This window comes from Uloborus diversus, chromosome 1 (genome assembly GCF_026930045.1).
Source record: "Uloborus diversus isolate 005 chromosome 1, Udiv.v.3.1, whole genome shotgun sequence".
NCBI classification, from domain to species: Eukaryota; Metazoa; Arthropoda; class Arachnida; order Araneae; family Uloboridae; genus Uloborus; species Uloborus diversus.
Window position 1 is genome coordinate 79,511,958 of NC_072731.1, and position 14,235 is coordinate 79,526,192.

The 14,235-nt window shown below is 33.5% G+C and overlaps 1 protein-coding gene across 1 annotated transcript in view; it reads left to right on the forward strand.

Moving 5' to 3' along the window:
• LOC129234672 (basigin-like) overlaps window positions 1-14,235 on the forward strand; it is a 43,566-nt gene that overhangs the window by 5,936 nt on the left and 23,395 nt on the right. The window contains exons 3-5 of the mRNA XM_054868715.1: window positions 7,259-7,373; window positions 8,372-8,538; window positions 11,490-11,603. Coding sequence (XP_054724690.1) covers window positions 7,259-7,373; window positions 8,372-8,538; window positions 11,490-11,603 — 396 coding nt within the window. The remainder of the gene's footprint in view (window positions 1-7,258; window positions 7,374-8,371; window positions 8,539-11,489; window positions 11,604-14,235) is intronic.

Here is a 14,235-nt window from a genome sequence, read left to right on the forward strand (position 1 = left end):
ATGAAAGAAGGCTTAACGCATCTTAAAAATATTGTGAAAACAAAAAAAAAAAGTCAAAAATAAATAAAATAATTAAATAAATATTGAAAAATTAAAAATTGGAAAGTAGGGTATTGAGATGGGGAAAAATGTCTGTCGGTCTGTCTGTCTGTCCCCCCTAATAACATTTGAAGAAATAGTCCGATTCGAAAAAACTTTTTTTTGTTCAAAAGATCTCGGCAAGGACACCTCATTCCCATATTTCACTTTTTGATTTGAACTATTTTTTGTTCAATTTTGAACAGTTCAAAAAAACTTAACGTTAGCACCTACAGAGAAATTCAAGGCAATTCCGAACTGTGAGGCGAACTTGCTTCAAACAAACTTTGTAGGAAAAAGCTTTTGATGAAAAACTTGTATACAAAATATCTTTTTGATTTGAACAATTTTCCGTTCAATTTTGAACAGTTCAAATCCCTTAACATTAGCGCCTACGGGGAAACTGAAAGTCAATGTAGATTCCGTACTTGAAGGCGGATTTACTTCAAACAAATTTTGTTGGAAATAGCTCTTGACGCCAAACTCCAGACTTCAACTCCAAGAATTTAGGGGCACTTGTCTCTGACTCCGGTGCCCGACAATTAATCGGACTCCGACTCCCCGGCTTCTACTCCGACTTCGTAGCTTTGGCAAAAATTTATACACGGAGGACAAATGACTGACTCCGATTCTTAGATATTCGACTCCGATTCCTTTACCCCAAAATGAGATTGACTCCGACTCCGCAGCTATGGTTTTGACTGTGAAATAATTATTATTGATTTGATTTGTTTTTATTTTTACGCTAAAGATTTAATTTAGGTATTCAGTTTTCGGCGAATAAACTCGAAGTCATTTATGTTTCTACATAAAGATATGCGCAGACATTTTTTTTTTTTGACAATGAAAATTATTTTTTTAAGTTGACATTTTATTGTTTTCATTTATTTTGATATGTGCATTAATTCATTTAAAAAATTGTTTTTAGCAACAGGGGAAAAAGAAACGTTTTTTTTTTTATGTATTTACTTTAATGAGCTTATTAATTTTAATTATTATTTTTTCGTTTTGAAAGCTGTTAAAGATTTTTTAATGGAAAAAAGTGTATTAGCTGCTTTGTTTAAAAGTTGCTGTTTTTCTTTTTTTGAAAAATATTTGCGATTTTAGCTATTTTTGAGAATATTGATCAGGTACTAGAAAGTAGTATGGGTATTCGGGAAAGTAGGCTCTTCTAGTTCTAGACAGAACTTCTTGTTGAACTTGATTAAAAGAATTTTACATGCTAGTTTTACCATGAAAAAGCAGAGTGTGTTTGATTTTGTACAAATTTTCTAAAATTTAGTTAATTTTCTGTAGCTACTCCATAGTTGACTTATGTACCTGATACGAATGATATTTTGTAAATTTGAAGCATGCTGGTATTCATTTGTTGTTTACAATCCAAAATGTACGTTGTGTTTCCAAATGTATGTTGTCGTGGAAGGCAATAGCATGAACTTTTTCAATTTAAAAGAACATGACTACCTGGAGTAAAATGATTACCTTTCTGCAAAAAAATGAATGAACATGACAGTAGTATAACATGGAAACTAAACAGTGGATACTTGCTACAGAGTAACAAAGAACCCTTTTTTACCCCGACTGCGCATACGCGACGCAAAGGAGGGTAATGTGTTTATCAGTCTATGTATGTATGTCCGTTTCTATGTGGCGTTTTACAGGCTAAACACCTTGGCCAATTTTGGTTATTCTTATGTCAATCGATTTGTCTCAACCTTGAGAGTGTCACTAAACACATGACAGTAATCAAAAGTACGATTTTAAAAAGCAGTTGCCATTTTGTCAGTTTGGGATCGGTGCACGCTGGGTGTCGCACACTATGTCGCACGCCACCTGCGTGCGGCAAATGCAGGTAGTTTTCGCTGCCTGAATTTTTACCCGACTGTGCGTGCGGGATGCAAAGGAGGGCAATGTGTTTTTAAGTCTATGTATGTATGTCCGTTTCTATGTGGCATTCTGCAGGCTAAACGCCTTGGCCAATTTTGGTAATTCTTATGTCATTCGATTTGTCGTAACCTTGGGAGTGTCACTAAACACATGACAGTTAATCAAAATTCACCATATCAACAACCAGTTGCCATATTTTGTCAGTTTGGGATAGGCGCACGTTGGGTGTTGTCGCACTATGTTGCACGCTACCTGCGTGCGACACAGGTAGGTTTCGCTGTCTGAAATTTTTTGTTTACTAAGGCTACTAATTGGGGTCTCATTGGCCCAGTGGTCAAAGCGATTGCTTCTCCCACTTGAGGCGTTGGGTCAAGACACCCTCGCTCCGAATGTACTTCCCCCTCTTTCTGATGTAAATTCTTTCATGTGTTCTTTATATTTATTCTGTACTGTAATAAAAAGTATAATATGCGTAACAGAGGCGAGACACTCAGATTGTAGTCCTCATGAAAATAAACTTGTGCAATAAGCACCAAAAGAGAGTCTACTAATTCGATTTTCATTTCTAACATGTTGCATTTGTTTTTTGCCTTGATTCAAGGGACTGAGTTTCGTGACGTGTACTTTCTTGAGAGGCTTTTTTAGTTTTGCGAGAAAGACTTATACAAATACAAATACAAAAGTGACGACCAGCAACAGGCTCTGGGCCCAGCTAAACTGGTCCTAGTCAATTTACAATCCCCAGTGAAGATCAATGGCCCTCTTAAAACTGTCTACTCCTTTGCTCATTACCACCTCTTCTGGTAAGCTGTTCTAAGGTTCCACTACCCTGCTAAAATAATTTTTCCTAATATCCATGTTAGCCTGAGATTTAAATAGCTTAAAACAATGACCCCTTGTCCTGTTTTCAGTGCTAAACTTTAGCCCCGTAACATCTTTCGTTTTAATAAATTTAAACTGCTGAATCATGTCCCCTCGGTCTCTTCTTTGCTCAAGACTGTACATTTTTAGCCTTCTAAGCCTGGAATCATAATCTAAGTGGGAAAGTCCACTTATTAGCCTTGTAGCCCGCCTTTGAACCCTTTCCAAGACCAAGACCTTCCTTTCCAAGACCTTCCTTTCCCTTTCCAAGACTTGACTGACAATGTTTCCAATTTCGCGTCATCATGAGTTACACAGACTGTTTATATAGCTGTACTGTGGTTGACTTAAGTTCGCACATTTTTGTCGAAGGTCAAGCCCATGTAGCTTTAAGCCGAGTTAGGTCCCTACAGGGAGTAATTATCAGTAGTTTAGACCACCGCAAGTTACTTAATAAACCTCAAAATACAAACAAACTCTCCCAATGAAATGACAAGTTTGCGAAATGTACCGTCTTATAATTATAATAACTAAGTCAATGAAAGTTAACTAAAAAGTGTAAAATAAAAAATTATTAAATTTAAACAAAAAACCCGACTGCGTAAAAACCAAAAAAACTAAAAAGAAAAATGTATAAATCCAGTAGTTTAGAATGTTATTAAGTACTACTGAATAACTACACCGTTGAAATAGTTTTAAAACCGTACACAGATAAGGCAAATCATAAATTCAAAAGCAGAATAGAAGGATCAACAGTTGGGACCATTCAAATCTTACGGGGTTTGAATCAGAAAGGAATGGGCCCCGACTGTTGATCCTTCTATTCTGCTTTTGAATTTATGATTTGCCTTACCTGTGTACGGTTATAAAACTATTTCAACGGTGTAGTTATTCAGTAGTACTTAATAACATTCTAAACTACTGGATTTATACATTTTTCTTTTTAGTTTTTTTGGTTTTTACGCAGTCGGGGTTTTTTGTTTTCATTTAATAATTTTTTATTTAACCCTGAAGATATGAGCCTATGAATGACAAGATACCAGTGGTGAGCGCACGGGGGTCACCAGGGGTACCGTGGTACTCCCACTCATTCCTCAAAAAAAAAAGAAGAAAGAACCAACGAGGTTATAAGTCCAAAACACCATAATGTTTTGTTGTAGTGTGCAGGTGGCTGAAATGAAACTGAGGTAGCTGTGGCTGACTGGCAAGGAAGCTTCTTCTAAAATACGCATTACATTTATGTTATGATAGTATTAACAAAATGTTTTCATAAAACGGTTCTGCAGAGAGGAAGAACTTCATATTCGTGAAATCAAGTCAGGTTCTAAATTTGAATGGGATTTCTTTTTGACACCCTTCAATTGCATTTTTACTCCCCCCCCCCCCCTTTTTACACAAATGAAGTTCATAACATTTTAACACTTAGTAAAAATATCAAGGAATATCTTGCTTTTCATGAAAGAAAAATAAAGATGCTGGTGTGAAAATTTAAGGTGCTCAGTGGCGTACCTATGGGGCCTAGCGTTCCTAATGAACTTTAAGGATGTCGCACTCGCCTCATATACCATTTCATAGAAATTAATTAATGGAAATAACATTAACGCTTCATTATGAAATATTAGAATCTTATTGTAAATAAAATATTCTTTCAGAAGTAGGAGGATACAGTTATCTCTCTCCTAGAAAAGTCTCGAAGTTGTAGTTGTAAAAAGTTTTAAACTATTTTTCATTATGTTAGGTCTTGGGGAAGAAGAGGTTTGGGTTCCCTCCTCGACAAATTTTGAAATTGAATTTATAAAAACGCAATTGTAGATTACCTATGACTATTTTGGAGAGGGGACTAAATGGTGTTTCCCCAGTAATTTTAGAAATTATAATTCTCAGAACGCAGTTTTAAAACGATTCTATGTAATTAGAGGGAGGAAAGATTCCAGACCCTCTCTGGAAACTTTTCGAAATTGAAGCTCAAAAAATGTTATTTTATCCGACCTTCGATAATGTTAGGGTAGGAGTGTCTGAGACTCTCACTCTAAACATCTACAAAATTGAAGCGAAAATTTAAGACAATCTTGAATGTTTTCGAGAAGAAACAAAGAGACACTCCCTCAGAAATTTGTTCTCGGTTTAAAACCCAGCTTTAGTCGATGTTTTGTATTATTTGTGGGAGGAGTTCGCACCTCTTTTAATTCAATAATATTGTACCTTATTTAAATAAAATTTCAAAATATTTCTTTTCCCATTGAGAGTTGAAATCTCACCTCCATTTCAAAAAAGAGAGTTTATCCTAGGTGGAAAACCATTCCACTCCCCTCCCAGATACTTCACTGCAGTGTAGAAGTATTAAGCAGACCCAGGAAATGTGTCATGCATGCAAAAAAAAAAAATTGGGGGAAGGGGGCATTAGGGATTGTCAATTTTTTTCCTTCTAGCTTCATTTTAACTGATTTTCTTCGAAAAAAATTAAACTCATGATATTTTTTCGAAATAATCTTGGCAAATTTCAACCCCTTCTTCTGTTGCCCCCCCTGGCGAGAGCCACTCCTGTATCACTAAAAGGTACCTCATCTGTCTAAAATGTTAAAAGTATTTTTGCTAAGACCGCAAACGCTTGAATTTCAAACAAATAAAATTCAGGCTAGAAATTGAAACTTTCACTATTGAAAATTAAAACAGTCAAATGGTTTTGGAAAAGAAGTTTCGGAAAGAGGTTTCTGTAATATTTTTATCAATAATTAAAACAAAAAAGAAGATAGGGACATAGCAAAGGAAGGGAGGGGAGACCGCAAAACTTATCCCTTCATTTTACGTTACCAAAGGTAGCCTCAAAGAGTGTTTTTGAAACTTTTATTTTGAAATAATTTTGAAAGAGAGTTTCAAGCCCCATCCTTTCCACTATCTTCATTACATCATTATCTTCATTAGGCTTACAATTACATATTTAGATTTTCAGTTCCGAAAAGCTTCAAGGATAGCGCTGCCACTCAAATCCTCGAGAAACACCCAACCTAAAACCGGGAGAAACACACCCTATTCATGATTAATTATTGTCTAAAATTCCGTTTTTCGTACTTCAATTTGTAAATTTTTCCGGGGATCCCCGAACCACCCCGCTTTTTAATATTATCAAAGATATTCCACAATTTTTATTTTAGAGCTTCAATCGCAAAGAAATTTCTGGGGGATTGCACCCAAACTCCCTGATAACGTCATTGAAGATCATCTACAATTGCATTTCTGGAATTTCAATTTTGGAAAATACGGAGGAGGGTCAGCAAACTTTTCCGCCCACTAACATTACCAAAGATCCAGTTAAAACTTGGTTTTGAAAGCTAACTTGGAACTTTTTGTATGAGAGCACCCCCCTCTCGCCAACATCTTTGAATTTCGTCTTAAACTTCGTTTTGAGTTCTTCGATGAATTTTGAAAACATTCAGAGGAAGAGCTCCCGAATCTCTCCTCTCCACATCATCAAAGATCATCAAAAACTGCATTGTTAGAACTAAAATTTCAAGCGATTTCTGAGGGAAGAGCCTTTGATCTCCCCCACTTCTGAATACAATCAGAGATAACAATCACGTTTTTAAAAGTTTCAATTTAGAAAAGTGAACGGGGGAAGCATCCCTGAACCTCCTCTATCTTCCCCAACAGTACCAAAGATAATCTAAAATGCAAATCCCATTTCTGAATGAATATTATGCTTACGATTAGATTCATGCTCCTAATACCCAGATCTAGATTTAACTCGCTGACTTCATATTAAACCAGAAGCTAAATCCTCTCTCAATACTTAAGATAATTTTGAAAAAAAATCAGATGTCACCAATTTCATACACTCACTTAATTTTTTTGATCTCGTCCTTTTTTTTTAACTTAAATACGCCATCCCTTTGTACATATTCAACAATGTTAAATTTCACAAATTATGGGATAAAGTATGTGAAAATTTATGTCCCCCCTCACCAGGCTCCCTGGTATAGTTGTACCCCCATTACTGAAGCTCTGCGACTACCCCTGCAAGATACCTTACAAGAACCTAAGTTTTATTGTTTGTGTTTACATCCATTGTAAGTTCACTTTGTTTCAACGAAAAAGAGATTCTTTGCAACTATGAAACACCTCTGCAATTTAATTTGCATGCATGTTCATTATAATAGTGTTATTACTTAGTAAGGGACAATTGATTTGAAGAGTATTTGCAGTGATAAATGGCTTATGCCTGGGGTGCCCTGCCCACAGTGGAGAAGCATTGACCATTGCCCTTGAGGAGGGTGGGAATAGATACCCCTGCTTACACTCTACAAAGGCTGATGACAAAATTCATGCACAAAATAAGAGCATAATATTTAAATTTAGTTTCTTGAAATTTTTTAGTGTTTTAAGATAGTTTTTGAATATTCTTTGTTAATTTTAGTTCCTATATTTTTTTTTATAGAAAATATGATAAAAACAAATGAAGACGAGCCTGGTATGGGCATTGTATTTATCCCCGGACAGCCATTAGTTTTACAGTGCAACACTTCTGAGTGCCCTCAATGTACAGTGCAATGGTAAGTTGACTTTTCATTTCATTCAATATATTGCTTTTATACCATGTTTTGTTTTCATTTACTAATATTGTTGATTTAACAAACATAGCAGTTATGTAACGCTTATGTTTGGTGATATTTTAAAAGATAGTTAATTTCATAAAATTACATGGCTGAGAAAAACTTCTATTTCTTTTATTTTTCATTAATCTTCACTGTTTGCCATGTATATAAATTTGTAAAGCAGACGGTCAGTAAGTTGTTCCTCTAACAAGCTTACTTAGATATTGAAAAAGATTTACTTTGTCCTTTGTGCATTTCAAATTTAATCCCCCAGTATTTATTTCTAATTCGATCGGGATTAAGAAATTTAAAGTATCTAATGTACAGCTTAATATTGTTCTATAAATTGCTTATTATTAATATGAAATCAAATGTCAAAATTGAGTTGTGAAATCAAGGCCAAAACTTTCATGAATTGAAATTTTTTTCTTTATTTTTTTCCTGGTATAAATACTGGTTCAAATAACAGCATTGTATACCATCTGGGCCCTATTTAGGGGAGGACAGGCGGGGCTACTGCCCCATGGCCTCCACAACAAAGAGGCCCCCACAATAAAATGTTTACAAAATATTCTAACTTTCACGAGTCGAAAATATCGGACATATACATATATATCAAAATGTTCGGATATATATCAAAGTATCCGATATTTTCGAAAATATGATGATCTTTTCGAATCCTGATAAGGGGCCTCCACTCCTTCGTTGCCCTGGGGCCTCCACACTTCCAAATCCGGCCCTGTATACCATTAAATTAAGAAGTTCCAATTTAGTTAAAATATGTTGGTAAACAGCTGTACTATTTGTAAAGTACTTAGTAAAATAGTTGTATATTGGTTGAGTTATCTACCAGCTGAATTTACATAAAAATTATCTATAATCGTGCATGTATGACAGAAAAAATCTGATAACATTTCTGATGCATTATGTGAAATTTTCGTTTCTAATTCTCCTAGGTTTAAAGAGGGAGCTCCTCTAAATTTCACAGAACGTATCACAAGACATGCTAAAAATAATTCTATTATTATTAAGGATACAACATATGATGATGGAGGAACATACATGTGTGCAATTGACAGGAAGCAGCTGGATATTGCCTTAAATGCTACTATTGTTGTACAATGTAAGTTTTGAAACTGCATATTACATTTAAAAACTTGCTGTGATGCTTACATTGTTTTAAACTTTTTTAGGGCCATTTCCAAGGAAAACAGAAATTTTGTCCCACATGTTGATGCATCATATATTTTATTTAAAATAATAATTTAAAAGGGTAAAATTCTATTGCTTAACAAATTACAGACAAATGTGTGATTCCTTAAGCAAAAGTTTTCGTCATTACTTTTTTAAATAATTACATTTTAATGAAATATATAAACCGTCACATGTGGGACAAAGTGACTATTTTTTCGTGGAATGGCCCAATGCATAATTTTTCAATGGTTTAAACTATTGTTTCTCAACAAATGAAATATGTTTAATATGCATTGGAACCTTTGCTCTAAAAATCTACAATTTATTTTAACATTAATATATTAATAGAGCAAAAATATTAACTAATTCATAAGCAAGTTACAAGAGATTGACTTTTAATGTACCGAACGTGAGGCATGCAAATAAATTTAATTTTAAGTAATAAAATTGTTTAATGAAAATCTAGCTGTGTCAGGAGTATCTTTGTATGAAATGTAAAGATTAAAAAATTTGTCTACCCCTGTTTCGTTATGATAATAAGAGATATGACAACATGTTAATAAAATTTGAGTGTCTATTTGTCCCGCACATGATGCGATGGTGGAATGACCCTTTAGAGCTTTTTTTTTTACTTGTTCGACAGTGCATCTTACTGTGATGATAATTTATTGAACTTTATTAAGACATAGTCTTTCATACTCACAGATTTTAGGGGTTATTTATATTAGTTTCATACACATTACTTAGGAACATTTTAATAAACAATGAAGCATTAAATACAGTGGAATTTTATCTCTGCGAATGCAATTAAACAAAAAATAGTGTCATTAAACATCCATAAATTTTTGATCCTTCAATGCTTATAACAGCAATTTTCAAATAACAGAAATTTTGTCTGAAAATTCCATTACAATGGAAAGTTTACAAAGTAAACTCACTTTCGTCCCAGGGGGAGGGGGGGAAATTTGGGTATAAGTTATATTTCCTTACATAATTTAAAAACTAATTATTTGATAGTCTACAAAAATTCAGTCATTAAACGTCATCCTTACCTATGAGTATATGCTGAAAAAAATTGCGAACTCTAGAATTGAAATTGATTAGAAATAAGTTCAGCTTTCTAGAGATGGCAATACAAGGCAAACCAACTACTTCCAAATAGTACTGCTAATTAACCTGGTGCTCTGTGTTTTCCAAATTGAAGTATGTAAACATTACATATGTTTAATTTGTCATTGAATCATTTATCATAATTAGTTTTCATGTAATTAATTATTTAAACTCATGGGGTAATTTGGGTATACATTATATTTCACTTATTAAAAGGACAAAATAATAATAACTTTATTGGACTACTAAAATAGACATTTATATGCATCCTCACTACCGATGGTTATATATTAGGGTGGGTCGAAAAACATTTTTTTTCCTAATCAATTTCTAATAGCGCCGAAAACTTGCGCATTGGTATCCTCAAAACGGGTAATATAATTTTAAAAAATTATAAAAAATATTTGAATCGCACAAGAGTCCTAAAGAGTGAAAAAATAGAAAAAATCGGCAATATTTAAAGACATATATGTTTTTTAAAAAAAAATTTACTTCATTTCTAATAGTATAAAACATTCAATTTGTAGTTTCCAAAATATATAGAAAAAACTTGTTGGCACATTGTCGATCATTTGAATTCCCGCAGAAAAAAGTAAAAGTCATATTATTTCAAAAATTCTTAAGCTGACAAAAAGCTATAAAAATATATTATTAAACATCCGTTTTACTGTTTTAAATACTTTTATCTTATGATGAAATGACTGAGGACTCACCATCATTCCGAATTTTTCCGGGGGGGGGGGGGGGGCGGGTCAAAGAGTGCCAATTCAATGGAAACTTCAACGGAAAACAGCAAAACTCACGCCCACCCAAATGTAAATACATTTATTTCTCAAAGCCGTAGTGTGCAGGGGAGGGGGGCAATGAACCACTTGCTGACCCCCTAAATGATGGGCCCAATCACATGGTGGTGGCAGCAAGTCAAGTCCCACCCACCACCCTACCCAATCAACCAATTTGGATGTCATTCATTATAATGAAGTTCTTTAAATTCTGAGTTCGTATCAATCGTTCTTTATCTGATTGTTAACTATTTACTATGAAAACCTTTTCTGTGATGGCAGAAAATGTAACACGAGGGGCTATTCACTCCTATGGATAACACTATCTTCTTCATCACTTTTCTCGACTTTTTATTTTATGGAGTTAATCGATTTGGCAAGTGAGGCATCCATACAAGGGCGCCTATATAGGGGGGCAAGGGGGGGTCGAGCCCCCCCCCCCTCCCTTAGAAATGAGAGCATCCTTGTTTTTAGTGCTTTTTTCTTTGCAAAAAGGAATAAAAATTTCTTTTCCAGCCATTAATGAACAAGTTATTAAAAATGTCAAATTTTAATATCTCTAATCTGAACTGGAATCGGTTTCCATGGGGAGAATATTCTGCTAAACCATGGGGGAAAATTTTGAGCCCCCCTTAAAATTTTGCATATGGGCACCCTTGCATCCATATAGCAAATGTCTGCAGAATATGAAAAATGCATATTGGTGTTATTTTCTGTGACTTCTAAACCATTGTAATATTTAATAATGTTTAATTTTATAAGTAAAGATATTTAATTAATGATGTTTGGTTTTCAAAATCAGATATTTTGCTTTAGTGAAGTTTTTAATGTGCCATCAATATCTTCGTTGATAGATGAATTAACTTCAATTCAAATTCCTAGTGATTTTTTTTTTAATTTTAATATTTTAAAAATTAAACATTTTATGATTAGTTGCTTATGACTTTAGTAATGTATATTAATTATGCTATAAATTTTATTTTGACAGCTAAAATAAAATTAGATAGATTTGATCAATCTGCTGTTGTGGTCCAAGGTAGTGCATTAGAACTTTATTGTGTAGCTAAAGGAGCTCCTACACCATATATCAAATGGTTTATAGGTAATTATTTTTAAATGTATTTGATATCTTTTGCTTTTATATTCCACTCGCTGTACCCGCACAGTGATGCCTGTGCTAAGAATTTAAAGGAATTCCATTGAATAAAAAAAATCCGCGCCCTCCCCCCCGGTTTTTACGTTAAGTTCACCGCCTAAGGCGGCTGTTTCAATAAATTTGGCAACGGTATTAATTAATCGACATCTATCTTTTCTGTATTTTCTATGCCTAATTCCAGTTGCATTTTGTGTCATTCATCTGTTTACGCCAAAATTGCATACTTAAATATGTAACATAAGATAGATACAGCGAAACATCCGGTGGAAGCGGCCGCGCTACAATAACTCACCCAATTAGAGAGCAAAAAGAACTTTGGCTGATAAGCAATTGCAGTTAAAAAGCACGGTACGCCTAGGACAAAAAGAAAATCCCGTATCCTGTACGAAAAAGGATTCAACTCCTCAGCAGAAAAACAACACAATTAAAAAACATGGTACATCTAGGACAAAAAGGAAATCCTGTACCTCCTATGAAAAATTTAACAATAAAAAAGCTAACGTTTGAGAAAAAGAAAAAAAAACCTCTAGAATTTAAAAAAAATATCCCCCCCCCCCTTCTGATGTCAAATAATCAGTAATCATATTTTTTAACTAGAATACGTGAACACCCTTTTTTTACAAAAATGTAATCCTTTGCAATCTAAAATATTTTACGAAATAAACAAATAATCCCCAACTACATTGTTTATTGCCAAATCCCCCAAGAAACCTTCAAATTTAAAAGAAAATCAATTAACATTCGCTTAATGAATTTTACAAAAATGACAACAGCGCAACCACCAGTTCTACTATTCAAACGCAACCGTATACTGAAGATGACGTCACTGCAAACACATTTAATCCGTATACCGAAGATAACGTCATTGCAGAAACAAAAATCAAGTTTAGCCTTGAAGACTGGCTCAATTAGAATCGCCCATATCTCCTGTTCTATTTAATTGCGAGAAATGGAACAAACATCATCTTGTTCAGAAAGGAAAGCTCTTTCCAACGACATATGTTAAGAAGTTGGGGGATTTTTTATCCCCTAATTATGCAAAAAAAACATTAAATTTCAGCTTAATTATTTAATTATGAAAAACCAATTAGGAATTTAGAATTCAGGCTCTGAGGTGCCGTCCCCCGGGGTACGTTTGAATTTTGTGCCAAGTTTTAGGGCTGTAGGTGCTATGAGGTCTTCTGGCCATCGGGTGCAAGCAAAGAAAGAAATATACAAAGAAACACCGTCACCTTTATATATATAGATTAATTTTGGGAACCAAGTTAATATTTATGAGTCACCTTCAACTTCTTGGTAAAAATCCCACTAAACCTATTATTTTTTGAATTAAGGGTAGAAAATCCTTTATATAGAAGAATGAAAAACAGGGGAAAAACAACGTAATTAATACAGAGATTTAAATTTTTTAAAAAAGAAGGAAAAATATAAAAGCAAAAAGTTGCTTCAAACCATCAAACGCTCTGTCATCAGTTCTATGCTACAATGACCAGAAAGCATAAAGAGTAGGCTCAAATAATCTGAAAACTTGAAGAGTAGGGGCAAGTACCAGAAAGATACTTTTTTTTTAAGTAGACTCTAGTACTTAGAGGAATTTTAGAAAAATATAAGCTTATATAGCATAGCCAGCTTGCTTTTAAGCCAAAGATAACACTCTTTCATTGCCCATGGGAGTTTAATTTTGCATTTAATCTTATATAAAAAAAACTTAGCTTATGTATCTATGTAGTCATCCAATTTGATCATATTTATTATCCAAGTAAAATTTGAAGAGTTTTTTTTCTTGCTAAGATCCTTCATATACATTATTATATAAATCTCTCAAAGAAACCAATTCTGTTAAGTCCTATAAAAAGGAGAGAGAAAATGAATGATTTTATTGCATCAATTTTTGAAATTTTGGGCTTCATAATTTGATTAGAAAAATGTATGATATTATATACTTTTCTAAGATGATTAATTAAAGAAAACTAGACTTAGCTGTTTTAGATTCTGTGATATATAAGTTCACATACAGTGATTCCCAAAAGTGTTCATACACCTTGAAATTTTGTAGTAAAACCAAAATAACTCAAAACTGAATTCGAAAATGAAATCTTTTTTTTTTTCTTTTTTTTCACATCATTCCTATGCCATTCTAAATTAAACTCTGTAGTTTTTTTCAAAACACTGCCTGATTTTATTTTTGAAATTTGTCAAAAAACAAAGAGACAGAGAAAAAATACATCACAAAAGTCATCATACACTGAAATATTTTTGTATAAACTCATGGTTAAAATTATCACGTGTCGTTTTTTTTTTACATTATTTTTGCATTGTGTTGACACTGTAAAGCCATTTGGCTTTAATTTTTTGTTTATTTATTCTCTAACGTTCTGCTTATTATTTTTAAGTGGCTGTTATTCGTAAAAGACAACCAATGCCATTCGAAATTTGATTTTTTTCCCTCACAGTAGTGGTAAATCGGTTTGAAATATCTCTCATTTAGTGAATTTATACCATTCTATAGTGAAGTGCTTGATAAAATGCTTTAAATAAATGAATCGGATCAGAAACAAGGTAAGAAAAGGTCAACCGG